The sequence below is a fragment of the Aspergillus pseudodeflectus genome, assembly GCF_044049435.1.
Source record: "Aspergillus pseudodeflectus strain CBS 756.74 chromosome Unknown BJX68scaffold_21, whole genome shotgun sequence".
NCBI classification, from domain to species: domain Eukaryota; kingdom Fungi; phylum Ascomycota; class Eurotiomycetes; order Eurotiales; family Aspergillaceae; genus Aspergillus; species Aspergillus pseudodeflectus.
In genome coordinates this window covers 299629-314179 of record NW_027263797.1, presented here as the reverse complement: position 1 = coordinate 314179, position 14551 = coordinate 299629, and the positions used below count along the sequence as shown (strand labels likewise).

Below are 14551 nucleotides of genomic sequence, written 5' to 3'. Positions count from 1 at the left end.
CGCTTTGACGGGTGATCGTACCAGTCGGGAGTCGAAGGTTGGTACTTGAAAGTTGAAGGCTGGACTGTCCGGTTTGAGAGAAGGAACAATCTACCTGCAGCGGGGGTGGAGAAGGGCTCGCCCTGAAGGGTCCGCGGGGGAGGTCTCTTCCAGGTTAACCCCTCCCTATACATTGTCCTCGCGTATATCTGCCAGAGCCCCCTACTGAGCGTCTGTTGCGTGTGGTCACCCTCGTTTATCATGGTATGGAAAGGTTGGCTACTATCAGGTAGTAGCGTTCGTGCCCTCGCAACCCTTACGTCGCCCGTGTAGCGGGAATTCGTCTATCCCTTTCCGCAGACAAATGTTCCTCTTATCGTTAAGTTGCCTGAGTTCATAAAGAAGTAGCGACTACTCGACTTGAGCACAAGACAGCCACCGGGATGGGATATACGGAGTAGTCCTGCTGCTGAAGTATATGAGAAACGTTAACACGGTACCCAAGTGCCATACAGCGCCATGCTGGGATACCTATACATCTTGGCCCAAGTCTCTGGCCCCCATACTCAACTATATATCATATATCAGTGCAACGAGCCGTTACTAGTATGCACGTTCGAGCTCCGCGGCCATGATTAGGGTACTTGGCACTTGGCACTTGGCAAGGACCTTGAGGATGAGGACCCTGCGAGCGACATTCTCGATCGTCCTGCGCACCAGTCAAATCAACTTCCCCTCACCATGTCATTTCAGAATCACAGTCACACGATGCAGCTCCTGTGCATTTGCCTGCTGCTTTTCTGCATCGCGACTGCGGCAGTCGCCCAGCTGCAGGGATGGGAGGTATGTACTAAACCTACATCCTTTATGCTCTCTATGCATTGATCAATTGACTAAATTCTCTAGGACATAACGCAGGTGATCGTCGCAAACATCACCGACATCGAACAACCGGATCCGCGGCAGTTGGATGAGTTTGTCCGTCTCCAGACTCGCCTGCAGCGGTCGACGGGCACGTGGAATGCGAACCACCCGCGGTATCGGCTGCTCATGGCGCTGTATGGGTTCTCACGGTACAAGGAGAAGAACCTTGCGGAGGTGAAGCGGTGGCGGGATTTGTATAAGCATGTTCCGCAGAAGCAGAAGACGGTACGCAGCAATTCTCCGAGGTCCTGCCGGCGACACCCTCTCTAATTTGGCTATATTAGTTGGTCGAAAAAACCATCGGCTACACACGCAAACTCAACACCGTCGAGCACCTCTTCGAGGACAACGACAAGATCGCCGCGGATATTGTGCGGCACGCGCTGGAGTTCTACGATGTCTCGCAGAGCGAGCTGGACGAGTTCATTAAGGAGGCCGAGAAGGACAAGAAGACGCCTGATCGGACGAGCGTCGTGCAGGCCATGAAGCATTTCGTGCGCGACTGGTCTGAGGAGGGGATCATTGAGCGGCAAGACTCGTTCCCTTGTATCCTGAAGCATCTTGCGGATATGGATCGGTCTGAGCGGCCAATCCGTGTGTTGGCGCCTGGTGCGGGGGCGGGGAGGTTGGGGTATGAGATTGATGCGCTTGGAGGTGAGTGCCGACTGCCTCTTTCCTGCTGTTAAGGCAATGACTGATGAGTGCAGGCTTCGAAGTAACCCTCAACGAATGGTCCGCATACATGAACCTCGTGCGCCGCTACGCAACCCAAGTCTCCACGCCCAACAGTCTAACCTACCACCCGTACATAGACTGGTGGTCCCACCACGCCACAACGAGAGAGATGCAGCGCGGCGTGACATTTCCTGACTGGGTCCCCTCGACGTCCAAGGTCGTCATGGTCGAAGGCGACTTTACCTCCGTCTTCCCCGACAGCGAATCGGGGACCTACGACGTCCTCGTAACCCTCTTCTTCATCGACACCGCACGAAACCTCATGGCTTACCTCGAGACCATCCACCGGCTGCTCAAGCCTGGCGGGACGTGGATTAACCTGGGACCATTGTTGTATGGGACGGGCCCGTGGTTGCAGTTTTCGGTCGATGAGATTGTGCTTGTTAGTGAGGCGCTGGGGTTTGAGTTTGTTATTGATCATGAGGAGGACATCTGTGGGGCTCAGACACCTGGGGAGGGGTTGGAGGGAAAGGTGAAGAGTTTGTATGTGCCGTATGGGCAGAATGCCAGAGGGTTGAGTCGGAATGCGTATGATGCGCAGTTTTGGAGAGCGAGAAAAGTGTAGAGGGCGAGCATTCTTGTACATAAAACAAAAATGTCTTATAGACTTGGTGCCAAGGCTGCGAGACCTCAAAGTGATTCAATAGGATACCAATCCTATATCCCAAACGTGCAGTGACAAATTGGTTATACTCCGTACAAGCGAATGGTTCAACTGCTCCACATCTTTCGTGCGGGGTGTAAACAATACGGACAAACTACTTTTCCGCACCGGCTACCTCGAGCACGCCATAGCTCACGTGACACGGCCGTCTCGAAGCCGATCATCGGGCCTCAAGTCGCGGATAGTCGAGGAACAACTTCGCAAACAGGCATTGGCATCATGTTCCGACAGAGCATCCGACGCTTCGGCACAACTGCTCTGCGCAGTTCCGCAGAGACTTCATACTCCGTCCGAGTGTCCTCGGCCCAGGGCGTCGTCAATGGATTGACAGAAGGTAAGCGGGGAGAGAACACCAAAAAGCAGTGCACGCAATTGCTAACTTTATTTCTTTTCTTTTCGCAAAGCAATCGGCAACACCCCCCTCATCCGTCTAAAGCGCCTGTCCGAACAAACCGGCTGCAACATCCTCGGGAAAGCCGAATTCCAGAACCCCGGCGGCAGCGTCAAAGACCGCGCAGCGCTCTACGTCGTGAAAGATGCCGAGGAGCGCGGGCTGCTAAAGCCCGGCGGGACCGTCGTCGAAGGCACGGCAGGGAACACGGGTATCGGTCTCGCGCACGTCTGCAGATCAAAGGGGTACAAGCTCGTCATCTACATGCCAAACACGCAGTCGCAGGGCAAGATCGATTTGCTGCGGTTGCTCGGTGCGGAGGTGTACCCGGTCCCGGCTGTGGCGTTTGATAACCCGGAGAACTATAACCACCAGGCGAGGCGGCATGCGGAGGCGTTGGAGAATGCGGTGTGGACGAATCAGTTTGATAATACGGCGAATCGGCGCGCGCATATTGAGACTACTGGCCCGGAGATCTGGGCGCAGACGGGCGGGAAGATTGATGCGTTTACGTGCTCGACAGGGACCGGTGGTACGCTTGCTGGTATCACGTACTATCTTAAGCAAGTCAGTGGGGGTCGGGTCAAGTCGTTCCTGGCCGACCCGCCGGGCAGTGTGCTGCACAGCTACATCCAGAGCGGGGGCAACCTGATTGAGCGGACGGGGAGCAGTATCACAGAGGGAATTGGCCAAGGCCGTGTGACGGATAACCTGCAGCCGGATATCGCGACGCTGGATGGGTCGTTGAATATCAGTGATGAAAAGTCGATTGAGATGGTTTACCGCTGTCTGGATGAGGAGGGTCTGTACCTTGGTGCTAGCTCTGCGCTGAATGTTGTTGCTGCCAAGGAGGTTGCGGAGAAGCTGGGTAAGGGCAGCACGGTCGTTACTGTGCTTGCTGACGGAGCCTACCGGTATGCGGATCGGTTGTTCTCGGGCAAGTGGCTTGAGAGTAAGGGGTTGAGGGGTGCGATTCCGAAGCACTTGGAGAAGTACATTGTGCTTCCTTGAATGTGCTGTACATATATTGTTTGAATAGACCAACTATAGCTAAGCCTTCGACTATACTTTGCTCTATATTCGTACGTCGCCAATTTTAGCCACAGAATTGGGCACTTTGGACGTGGATCTAAGCCTTGAAATCGTTTTCATCTGCTGACCAATATATATCCTGTCGGTCGTTCTGTACGGTCTTTAGCTATATACATCTACATCCGCTATATCACCTCTATCTGTATATTCACAACTTCGCCCTCCCCGGCGCAAAATTCGAGCCAGCCCCTTCACTAATCCCCTCCACAATCTCATCCACACTCTTCAGAATCCACTCATTCCCCTCCTCACTGGCTAACCACCTCGCCCCTTCCTCTCCCTCAGCATCCTCAACCCACGTCCCATCCTCCAGCGCCTTCCTCAGCCCAAAAACATGCGAAACAACCTGCGGGCCAACCCCCGTCTGCGCCCTCAAGCACGCAATCGCAACAATACTCGTCGCGACACGGCCCACATTCGCCCCGGTCGTCCTCCCCGCCGGATCAGAGAGGAGAGCCCCATAGTTCGCATGCAGGATATGCACGGGGAGATCCGGATGGCTGTCCGCGAGCTTGTCGAAGAGCTTCACTTCAAAGGGGCGGTAGATGGAGTCCCAGAGGGCCTTTCCGCGGGCGGAGATCTCGGAGATGTTGGAGGGGGACGGCGTGCGTGTTGGGGTTGTGGAAAGGGCGGAGGAGATACGTTCGGGGAGGGAGGATTTGAATGCGTTCAGGCAGTTTATTGTTCGTGGAATTCCGTTGAAGCTGATGCATTTTAGGCCGACTTCGCGCATGGTTTCGGCCGTGTGGATTGCGTCGTTCGGTGATTGTGATGAGGTGATGTATTCGTATAGCGCGGTTAGGGAGGCGGGGGAGTTCATTGTCATTGTTGCGGCGGTCTATCAAGTCAATCCTCGATTAGCTTGGCTCGTCACCTAGCTACAGAAAGCCAGATTGACATACCGAAAGCGCAACCCACGACGAGTGAGAGACATTCTTCGCCTGGGCCGTCTGGTGGATCTTCGCATAGATGGACTGGATATTCCGCGGGGCGGGGACGGTGTTTGGCCGGGCAGCAGGCGCATTGATGAGCGCCTTCAGACTCGGAGATAGCTTGGACATCTTGTAGTAGTTCGAGAGGGTCCGCGAGTGATGTCTTTGTGAAAACGGTAGTTTGCCCATCGGAGTTGTATGCGGAGACGACTAAGTAGTCGGGCCTCGGCATTAAAAGTAGTCGCCGGTTGAGAGCCCAATCTGGTTTAGCTTCCACGTGAGATACTCCTCGGCTGTGACGTAGCTACATATGGCCTGGGGCTGAACTACTCTTTTTTTTCATTTTCCATTGCATGGTCCTTGTCTTTCTACAAGTCTCCAGCTGATGAGAGTTCTGAGGTGTCAGGTCCTTCTAGTCGATAAATTGCTCTTTCCAACGTTAACCGGATACTGTTCCAACTGAGAAAGGACTCACTCGGCCTAGCAGCCAGCTATCGATGCTTGAGAGAGAACAAGTCAAGCTCTGCCCTGTGTTCTCTGGCCCGATAAAGCGACCCCGGACGATTCCCACGCAGCACGCATTGCATGCAAGCTCTCAAAGGACATGCATCGAATATCATTCCCACAGTCCTGGACAAATGTTCTGATGTCTCAATGGCACTTGATAGCAGTAGCATCACCTGTGTAGCACAGAACCAGTAGTTGCAAATCCATCTTTGGAATTGCTCCGTCAACATACAAGCACGCGCTGAACAGATCAACCGGATTGTAATCTCCATTTATACCACTTTGATGCAGCACGGCAACCAACGGATCACGGGACCTTCCGTCTTGGGACAGCCCTATGAAGCCATCAGCGGGGTAAATGGCGAGAGCCGACGATAACAACGAGTTCTGGAAAGCAATTATCCAAGCTGCTTCACGATGAGGCTTCATGGTTGGTGCGTCGCCCTTTCAGAGTTTATCACGCAATGGCAGACTGCAGTCTTGAGTGACAGAAAAGGGAGGGGATGCCCCCTCTGAACTGACTCGCAGTGTGGCAGTCATCCTCGTCACTCCTGATAAGTACCTTTCATCTGCAGCTTCGAGTGTACCCCACCTGTTCACGTTCGAACCATATCCCCAACCTCAGCGTCGTAATCATCATGTCCGTCGCGAAGGAATTCGAGGCTGCGAATGAGAAGTATGCGGCATCTTTTACCAAGGGGGATCTGGTGCTTCCTCCTCAGCGGTATGTTCTTGGTATACCTGCTCTAGCCAATAATCCTTCCTAATGAGTAGCGATGCGATAGTAAGGTTGCCGTCGTAGCATGCATGGACGCCAGACTCGGTAGGTACTTCGAACCATCGACAGCAACACACAAACTGATCGAGTTCAGACACCGCACGCGCCCTAGGCCTCGAAGAAGGCGACGCCCACGTCATACGCAACGCCGGTGGCCGGGTGACGGACGCCCTGCGCAGCATCGTGATCTCCCAGCAGCTGTTGGGGACGCGGGAGATTGTCATTGTTCACCACGTGCGCTGCTCCTACCTCTACCCTCCCTTGCTCCATCTCTACCTTGGACAGAATAATCAACTAACGATTCCCAATCTCCAGACGGACTGCGGAATGCTCACCTTCACCGACGACGTCATCCGGTCCAAGATCAAAGCGGAACTGAACCAGAACGCGGACCACATTGCGTTCCTACCCTTCCCAGACCTGCGACAGAGCGTGCTGGATGATATCAAGTTGCTCAAGGATAGCCCGCTCGTGTTGGATGTGCCGATTACGGGGTATATTTATGAGGTTGAGACGGGGAAGATTGTGAAGCTTGAGTAGGTTTTTGGACGGGGCGTATGCGGGTAGGAATGAGGGTGTTGGGTTGTTTTCCAGTTGTTCTCTTCGCAATCGTATCTAGTTTATGATTATGGAGTGATGCACTTCGTGTAGTGGGGTTCACTGGATCCGAGACTATCTGTAGGAGTAAACGTAGCTTTATCGTGAAAGACAATCATGAATAAACCATCAAGACATACATATCGTGTCTCGTCCGAGTGAACTGCAGCTAGAGGAAGTAGTTAAGATGGTTCAGGTTGAAGAAGCTGCGGGGTTGAAAGATGCTTAAGTGTGATCTCCAAGAGGACCTTGGGGGAATTGCCGCCGGCTTCTTAAGGTTTCCGTGAGGGGTGATTATTGTCCAATATCAGCGGCAGTATAGTGGGGTCCCACTTGCTGATAGTGAAGTGCGGCTGTCGATCTAGAACCAGTCCTCGATGTGAAGGTCCAAGCCTTCATAGTATCGGGAAGGAGGTTATTGTACCGTAGGCCACCCTGCTGGCCAGATAGATACGGGGGGGTGGAGCTGAAAGGCATAGTTTAGATACCGACGTCAACTCGCTCTTGTCGGCATAAGGAGTAAGATTTCGTGTCTCAAAAGTAATCTAATATTATCAGAGTCAAATTAGATGATTCATACTATATAGGTTTGTCGGAGACGAGCCTGACTGCTCGCCCACGTTTCCACTTCCAGTTGCGCACCTCGTTGCGCAACTCCCCACAATTCATTCAAACTTCAGTCGAATGGTTCGTAAGAGCATTATCGGAGCCAGAACCACGCTGGCCAGCCGGTGTATTGGTCGCAGCACCAGCGTCCGCTTCAATCTTGCGTCTTGCAGTGAAGAAGCCAGCGACACCACGCTCTTGGTTTTCACCCAGCCAAGGCTTGCGAGCTTCTCCTAGGACACGACGGCCAAGGAAGTAGATGAGCTGGCCAACGATGATGCAGACGAAAGCGATCGGGTACATCCAGTGCACACTGTAGCCGAAGACCTCAATACCAATGATAACACCCCAGAAGTTCATCGTCAGCAAAGAGATGTTGAAAAAGGCCGCAGATGCCAGACGGAAAAGAAGCGGCGCTGTAGAGTAGAAAATCGACAAGCACAGGGTGTAGCCGGCCAAGTACCCGCCAACGTGGCCGTCCCAGTGCGCATCTCGAATAGATTTGCGGTCGAAGATCGCCGCTTGTACGCCATTGATGATCATGCCAAAGAATCCCATTTGGCCGATGACCTCGTACATAGGGGCAGTACTGACAAAGTACTCTTCACCGGTGTTGGCGAGACCGTAAAAGGTAGCTCCAAGAAGGGCGAAAAGATCACCCTTGACCTGGTCGAGAGCATTTCCCCCGTTCGTGCCTTGAATATGATCCGATGCGATCAAGACCCCCATACCGCCAATGCAGACGAGAATACCAACTACCTGGCTGACGTGATACCGAACGCGGAGGAAAAGGAAGGATACCACGACGACAATCGCAATGGCCCAGAAGTTGATCAACTGCGCACTGAGAATGGTGGTGTATTTGTACGCCAGCACCATAAAGTAGTTGCCTTCGACGTCGCAAAAGGACAGGATGATGTCTGCAATGAAGAGAGTCAGTAACAATCCAAGGGCAATTCTCTCCGACTAAACTATGGCACTCACACTTCCAACCCCGCTTCCACAACATCTCAAACCAGCCCTTAAAGCCATACTGGTAGATTGTATAGGAAGTGAAGACGAGGTTCAACAGGCAATAGTTGAAGAAAGACTGGAAGGCCGGAATGTTCGTTCCTCGTTCGGCAAGCAGTCCGTTGAAGGTGTTGGTGCCAGTGTTGGTGATAGCCAGGAACTGACTAGGCAGGGATCAGCGACGCAAACCGATATGCAGGGGATGGGAGTTTCTTACCCAAGAAGCAGGGTTATGTAGAACTCTTTGGTGTGGAAATACGCCAAAAAGCCTTTCTTCTTCTGGTCAATCTGGTCTGCGGCTGTTTCATGACCGGAATCCTCTCCCGACGCGGTAGCATTTACAGCCACCGCAGACGACGGGCTTTCGCCATTAGAATTCGCGGCATACGCCTCGACCGTAGACTGGTTCTTGTTGTCAGACATTGTAAAAATCCTGAACGTCGGCGGTAGGTCTCAAGGTATTGAATGGGTTAACTGAGGATGAGCTCCGTAAAGCGGCGGGGTAACGATAAAACTGGTAGGAGCTTTTGGACCTAAACGAGCGCAAAACTCCCTGAAGTCGCTCGTCTGCGGTCAGTTGAAATATCCCACTCGGAGGAGGTGGAAGGCAGAGAGAGCAAAGAGGAGAGAAAAAAGCAAGCAGCGAGGGGAGGGCAGAAAAGTTGCAGCAGGTGCAGAAAGCGCAGATAGACCAGAGGCGGCGGGACGAGCGCAGCTCGTAATTGGGTGATAGCAGGTCTGGGCTCGAGATCTAAACGAGACGGAGACCGCGTGGGGGTTTCGAAGTGCCAATCATACGCAAGAGTTTGAGCTGTGAGTGGGACTGTCAAGATCCTTGCTTCACGGAGTGGGACTGAAGCTGTCGGGGTCCTCCGACACTGACAGTGGTCAGCCCAGTCGTGGCTGTCGGCTGGAGTTTCCTGCGCTGAATGAATTCGGGATCACCGAATCAGGTTTGAGCGTGGCAAAATGCCTGCTGACTGGGAAGGCGGCAGCATATGGCAGAACTTTGGCATTAACCATCTAAGTGGACAGGAAGCCTTGGTATATCTCGTCCAGTACATCACGTTTACGCTTGAGAGTAGCTTGCTCCATCTCTTCCTCCTCACTTGGCGCTTCTTCTGGCACCCGTGACACCCACGCTCTGAGTGTCCCGTCGCCATGGGCCGAAAACACTTCGATTCCTTCGCCGGAAGCTCCGTTGCCACGCCACGCTAGTGAGTTGATGCGCGCACCACTTAAAGCAGTAGAACGTCCTTGACCTGGTGGTCGGCGGGAGAGAAGACCTGGCGTTCGAAGGCGCTTGACAAATTTGCCCTCCCGAAGCTCCAGCATGAAGATTTCTCCTCGGTCGTCGGAGTCGCTAAAGTTGGCCCATAAGAGGGTTTCGTGGCCTACACCCATGTAACTTTGCGGTATAAGCATCGGGGCTCTTTCTGCCAAGTGAGATGATGAGGTATTTTGAATCCGTGGACCAAAGTGTGCAAGCGTGTTGGCTCCAGTGGCAGCTTGCCAGACACGGATTCGGGAATCTTGACCGGAAGTCACCAGATAGGTACCGTCAGACGTCCAGCGCACACCTGTCACAGCACCGTTGTGAGCGCGAGCGTGAGGTGAGAAGGCTGCGCGACTGCGATATGCCGTTGGGGTACTCCCTGGGGCAACGAGGCCCACTGCATCTTCCATGTCAAGAGTTGCAATTGCGGAATTGTGCCCTGCTCGACGAATGTCAAATATTATAACCCGATTGTCTGTGGAGGCGGACGCCAGTATATGCGGCTGATGCGGTGCCCAAGATACTGAGAGAACTGCTGAACTGTGGCCAGGGAGGCCATGGGTGGATAGGCCGGAACGCAGGTCGAGCAATCGGACAGCTTTCTCGGACGTGCCAACCGCAACAAGTAAAGGCGAGCTGGTATGAGAGGACAGAGAATGCGTATACGGCGTACAATCGAGCTTGAACGTATGGACAGGTACGATACTGGCTGGCTGTAGGGCGGAGAGCTTAAGGGTGCCGTCATGCGAGGTTGTGAGAATAGTGGAGGGTGTAGGATCAAATGGATATATCGAGACGGAGGTAATCGCATGAGTATGCGCTTCGTCATGGGAGAACTTTGTGATCGAGGCGACAGGTTCGTGAACGTAGCTCAACTCGGAGCCTCGAGCCTCCAAATCCCATAAATGTATCGATGGATCCGCACCGCCGGATACCATGAAGCGACCCTCATATTGATCAAGGGCTAGGACGTTTGCTCCTGCTTTGTGAGCAACGAGGGCATCTGGAGTCGCTATCTGAGTGTTTGCCTTGTCGTCGCTCGAAAAGCGGATTCCGGGGGCTGGTTCAAGGCTGTGGACAAGGCGTGTAGTCTGCGCGAGATGAAAGGCCGACGGAGTAATGGACCCAAGGGCCCTGTTTAGAAGATAAGCATTCATTCATTGGGCGAACTGCAATTTGTCCTAGAATAAGTGCACGATGTGAGGTTGACGTCGTGTCACTCCATGGAGCGAGAGGCATAGCTCCGATGTGTTCTTCGCCGGTCACGGCTCGACTTCCGAGTTTGGATGCCGCCGCTTTTATGAGGGGATTATGTAATGAACCACGGTCAGCGATCATTCCAGGCACGTCCTGTCCGGTCCTGGAACACGCACTGAACCATTCCAGAGCAATCCCAGACTACTCTGAGCATGATCCCTGATTACTCCCCGAGTGCTTCCTGAGCACCACGCACAGTCCTCGCTGGTGAGCATTCTTAGGTTTCGGGGTCAAATCAGCTGAGAGCGCCTTGAAGCGGGGTAAAAACCCCTTGTTGTAAGCTAATTAGTGTTGTGAGATTGGCCTAATGCTTATCATTCTAATTAGACCGCAGAATGACCGCTGCAGCGCTTTGCTGTGTGTTAGCTTCCGCAGCCGCCCTTATACAAGATTAATTGCAAATAAGGTGGCTGTAGTGGAATCTCATTCGGCTGAGATGACTCCCTCTTGGCTTTAAAAGACTATTATTTGAAGGGAGGTTTATCTCTACAGCGATTGCCTGCCTGTGACTTAGCTCTTGAGCGTTATTAGCCAACTTGTGGCGAGGTAACAACCGCTGGCCTGTACCAATCAAATCTAACTGAAATTATTGCTTTGCCATCCCAATAGTGGCTTTTGGAGAAGGGAGTAGGGGAAGATATAAAACAGACGGAAGACTAGACAAGATACGTTATATATAATAGTACTGCTACTTGTTTTAACTTGAACTATGTACAACCCAGGGCTCTCGCTTCAGCGGAGATAGATGCCAAGTACAGCAGCATACGCGATGGAAGAATATACTAAAGTTATCCACAAGGGACTGTTTAATCGCTCTTCAGACCAACAGGAGGAGGAAAGGTATCTTTCAGACTTGAGGGTCTACAGTTTGGGATGGGTAGTTGACCTACATTATAGCCGGATGTGCACTTGAAGTATTATTTCAAAGCTTAGCAATGGCCATCCACCTCTCGCTTTTGGCGTTGAGGTTACGGCAAGCAAGAAACACATTTTGTGGCCCCTCGCGCAAAACTTGTCCAGAATAATGCTGCGGCGCACGAAGAATATGCTTTAGGTATTAATTATACAGGAGATAGCACTGCTATATTTTTGACATTTGTTCCCTTCAAGTATCACTAGGAAAAGATACAGCTCGTCTTCTCACCCCCAAATACCCAAGCACCTCCACATGGACATGCATAGAATATCGACATTGAGATGAACAAACTAAGGCTCCGCAGCAGTTGTAGGCTCATCGCAAAGAAATTGCACACTCGCCGCCCCATTCGTCAAGTAGAACTGATCATCCTTATTCGCCGCTGCCATGCAGTTGTAGTTCCCGTCACTGGTTGTTGGGATTCGGATCGCTGTTGCCCGCCCACCAGCACAGTTGTCTGTTTCCCAGAACTTGAGCTTACACCTGGGCCACCCGCCCTGGGCGTAGCCAAGTTTTGCACCATAGGTATAGGACTCAAGCTTTTTGCATTGGCCTAACCACACCCAGCCTGAGGCTGGTTGGGCTTCATAGCCACTGTTGCAGTCACCTGAGTGGTAGACGTCAAGCCAGACGCCGACATCGCCGCGCGCCGTGAGGGGCGCTGTGTCATTGGGGAGGGGGTTGCTTCTCAGCTCGGGGACGGGCGGGTGGTTGGTGGTTGGGGTGGCTTTGCCTATCAGAGCAAGGCTCCCGAGGAGGAAGATGGTTTTGAGATTCATGTCTTTAATGGTGGTTAGTATAACACCTAGTATATCGCATGCTGGAAGGTATCTTACTTTGGTGAGTTAATCAAGGAAAAACAAGACACGACTGGTGGAGGAGGGATGCGCTGATCAAGAGTACTCCGTACAGGAATATGGAGAAGCAGCCGACAGCTTATATCTACTTGTAGACCTGTTGGTTGAAGTATCCAGGCCTGGGAAGCCTTACGATGTAATTGATTATGTTACCCACAACAGCATTGATCAGCAGCGGTGTCTCCCAGCCGCGTCTGTTACCCTGACTTACGCGATAGAGCCAATGACAGATTCGCCTCTTCCCATAAGGCACAAACAGCCTCGTCCTGTGGAGGTCGCCTAATTCAAGCTGAAGGATGTGGGAAATTGATTCAGGGGCATCGCCTTATATGAGAAGTAGTAGCTAGTGGACAAAGGGTTATTAATAGATATAAGTGATTACTGATTGATGGGGAATGTGGGCCTAAGGCGGCTGTCAGTTTAATAGGTCATTCTACAAGTCTGGAGGCTTAGAATCGCAGAGTGCCTATAGTTACACTATGATTGTAATTACTTTTGGGGATTGCTGGGGGTGCAAGAGATTTGGCTTCGTCCACAGTGTATTAGAAATTGGAGGTCTCCAGTTCTCCTGCCCCTGAGCCGGTGTATAAGATGAGTTATTAATCACAAGTATATCATCTTTGTAACCGGGGGAGTGAAAATGAATAGAGATAGTGGATGATAACATATTTGGTGTCATTAGTCAAACTCGGAACAAGACATCTAGACGGATAGTACAGTTTTGGTTAAGAGTTTGAGGAATATACCTTCTTATTCTACCCCAGTAAGAGAGCCGCTTAATATGAACCTGCCGCTATTATATTGAGCTATTTAGACATATCTCAGGGTACCCTTGGACGTATCTAGCCACAAAGCAGTTTGTTTTTGATACTTTATAGAGATTCCAATTTTCCAACCTCAGAGTCTGGACGCCATCCCCGACTCGCGCCTCTGAATGCACTGCAAGGCCATAACAGCCAGCCTGGCAGGTGCAACAGCACATAACAATGCCTCCCAGTAGTTAGCACCAGAATTTAGATTGGGCCTCAGTCCCGGCGCAACGGTCAGGATGCGTTCTGATGTTGACGTCCGTGTCGCCCTAGTTATTATTTCTGCAGCAGTAGTTATTCTTACAATGAGACACGCGCAGTACCTAGATAATCGAAGTCAGAGTGGAATATTTAGGACGTATAAAGAAGCGGCGGCGCAGGTCCCGCTTGCGGTATGCCTTGAGGACGTCAAGGCAGGAAAATAACTACTAGTCGTGTGAAATCCTGCAGGGATAACCCTCCTAGACACGGAGAGTATATGCATTTCTAGTTTGACTTTTGAGGTCTGGGACTCATGGCCTACCCAAGAATTAATACATGTAGTATACACTACTCTGCTATTATATACACCAAGTACCCGCCTTCGCCCAGCCCTAACAGATTCTAATGATATACTCAAAGCATAGCCTTGTTTGTGTCAGCTTAGCTTTCCAAGCTCAAGCCCACTTATTCCCCCTCCCCCCTCTAGCAAGCAATCTACGCCCAGGCCCCTTCACAAATCAACTCCACACTTGACGCCCCACCACTGAGATAAAACTGCCCCCCTTTATTTGCCGTTGCAATACACTTGTATTCCCCAGTTGCAGATTTCCATTTCTTCACCTCCGTGTCCTGTATATACGTGACTGTCGCGTGTCCGTGGCAATCTGGCCTCTCCCAGAACTTTAGCTTGCAGAACGGCCACATTTCCTTATCCTGCTCGAGAGTGCCCAACCGAGCCCCATATGTATATGATTCGATGTTCTTGCACTGGTGTGTCCAAAGCCAGCCTGAGGTGGGCTGGGACTCCCAGCCGGAGCTACAGTCGCCGGATTTATACACATCCAGCCACACGCCCCATTCTCTGCGGGCTTCAAGGTTGGAACCGTGGCTTTGCGCTTCTGGTTGCGAGGGCGCGTCCCCTATGTGGCTGACCTCGACTGGGCTGGACTGGACGAGGTAGGCAAGGGAGCTGAGGGTAACAAGGAGGGTATGTTTGAGATTCATTGTGTTGCATCTGG

General features: G+C 52.1%; 7 protein-coding genes across 7 annotated transcripts; 3 read left to right on the top strand and 4 right to left on the bottom strand.

The window, feature by feature from the left end:
* Positions 1–1029: 1029 nt before the first annotated feature.
* On the top strand, positions 1030–2203 carry BJX68DRAFT_255291 (N2227-like protein-domain-containing protein; the record flags this gene model as incomplete). Its single annotated transcript, XM_071043020.1, has 3 exons — positions 1030–1128; positions 1188–1557; positions 1611–2203. The coding sequence occupies 3 exons, from the start codon at positions 1030–1032 to the stop codon at positions 2201–2203; spliced, it is 1062 nt and encodes a 353-aa protein (XP_070899136.1).
* A 273-nt stretch (positions 2204–2476) lies between these two features.
* BJX68DRAFT_237288 (cysteine synthase A) lies at positions 2477–3869 on the top strand. Its single transcript, XM_071040166.1, has 2 exons — positions 2477–2636; positions 2707–3869. The coding sequence occupies exons 1-2, from the start codon at positions 2522–2524 to the stop codon at positions 3702–3704; spliced, it is 1113 nt and encodes a 370-aa protein (XP_070899135.1). The 5' UTR covers positions 2477–2521; the 3' UTR covers positions 3705–3869.
* Positions 3870–3933: 64 nt separating this feature from the next.
* BJX68DRAFT_266845 (uncharacterized protein) lies at positions 3934–4846 on the bottom strand (the record flags this gene model as incomplete). Its single annotated transcript, XM_071045620.1, has 2 exons — positions 3934–4623; positions 4688–4846. The coding sequence occupies 2 exons, from the start codon at positions 4844–4846 to the stop codon at positions 3934–3936; spliced, it is 849 nt and encodes a 282-aa protein (XP_070899134.1).
* A 1016-nt stretch (positions 4847–5862) lies between these two features.
* BJX68DRAFT_255289 (beta-class carbonic anhydrase) lies at positions 5863–6542 on the top strand (the record flags this gene model as incomplete). Its single annotated transcript, XM_071043019.1, has 4 exons — positions 5863–5948; positions 6010–6047; positions 6097–6236; positions 6318–6542. 4 exons carry the CDS (start codon positions 5863–5865, stop codon positions 6540–6542), a joined length of 489 nt encoding a protein of 162 aa, XP_070899133.1.
* Positions 6543–7086: 544 nt separating this feature from the next.
* BJX68DRAFT_237284 (DUF914 domain membrane protein) lies at positions 7087–8927 on the bottom strand. The gene is made up of 3 exons (XM_071040165.1): positions 8434–8927; positions 8190–8380; positions 7087–8125 (listed from the first exon to the last, which is right to left on the bottom strand). The coding sequence occupies exons 1-3, from the start codon at positions 8637–8639 to the stop codon at positions 7269–7271; spliced, it is 1254 nt and encodes a 417-aa protein (XP_070899132.1). The 5' UTR covers positions 8640–8927; the 3' UTR covers positions 7087–7268.
* BJX68DRAFT_237283 (WD repeat protein) lies at positions 8928–11352 on the bottom strand. Its single transcript, XM_071040164.1, has 2 exons — positions 11084–11352; positions 8928–11025 (listed from the first exon to the last, which is right to left on the bottom strand). Exon 2 carries the CDS (start codon positions 10647–10649, stop codon positions 9240–9242), a length of 1410 nt encoding a protein of 469 aa, XP_070899131.1. The 5' UTR covers positions 10650–11025; positions 11084–11352; the 3' UTR covers positions 8928–9239.
* A 603-nt stretch (positions 11353–11955) lies between these two features.
* Positions 11956–14537, bottom strand: BJX68DRAFT_266841 (uncharacterized protein; the record flags this gene model as incomplete). The annotated part of the gene is made up of 2 exons (XM_071045619.1): positions 11956–12446; positions 14117–14537. 2 exons carry the CDS (start codon positions 14535–14537, stop codon positions 11956–11958), a joined length of 912 nt encoding a protein of 303 aa, XP_070899130.1.
* Between the last annotated feature and the right edge of the window lie 14 nt (positions 14538–14551).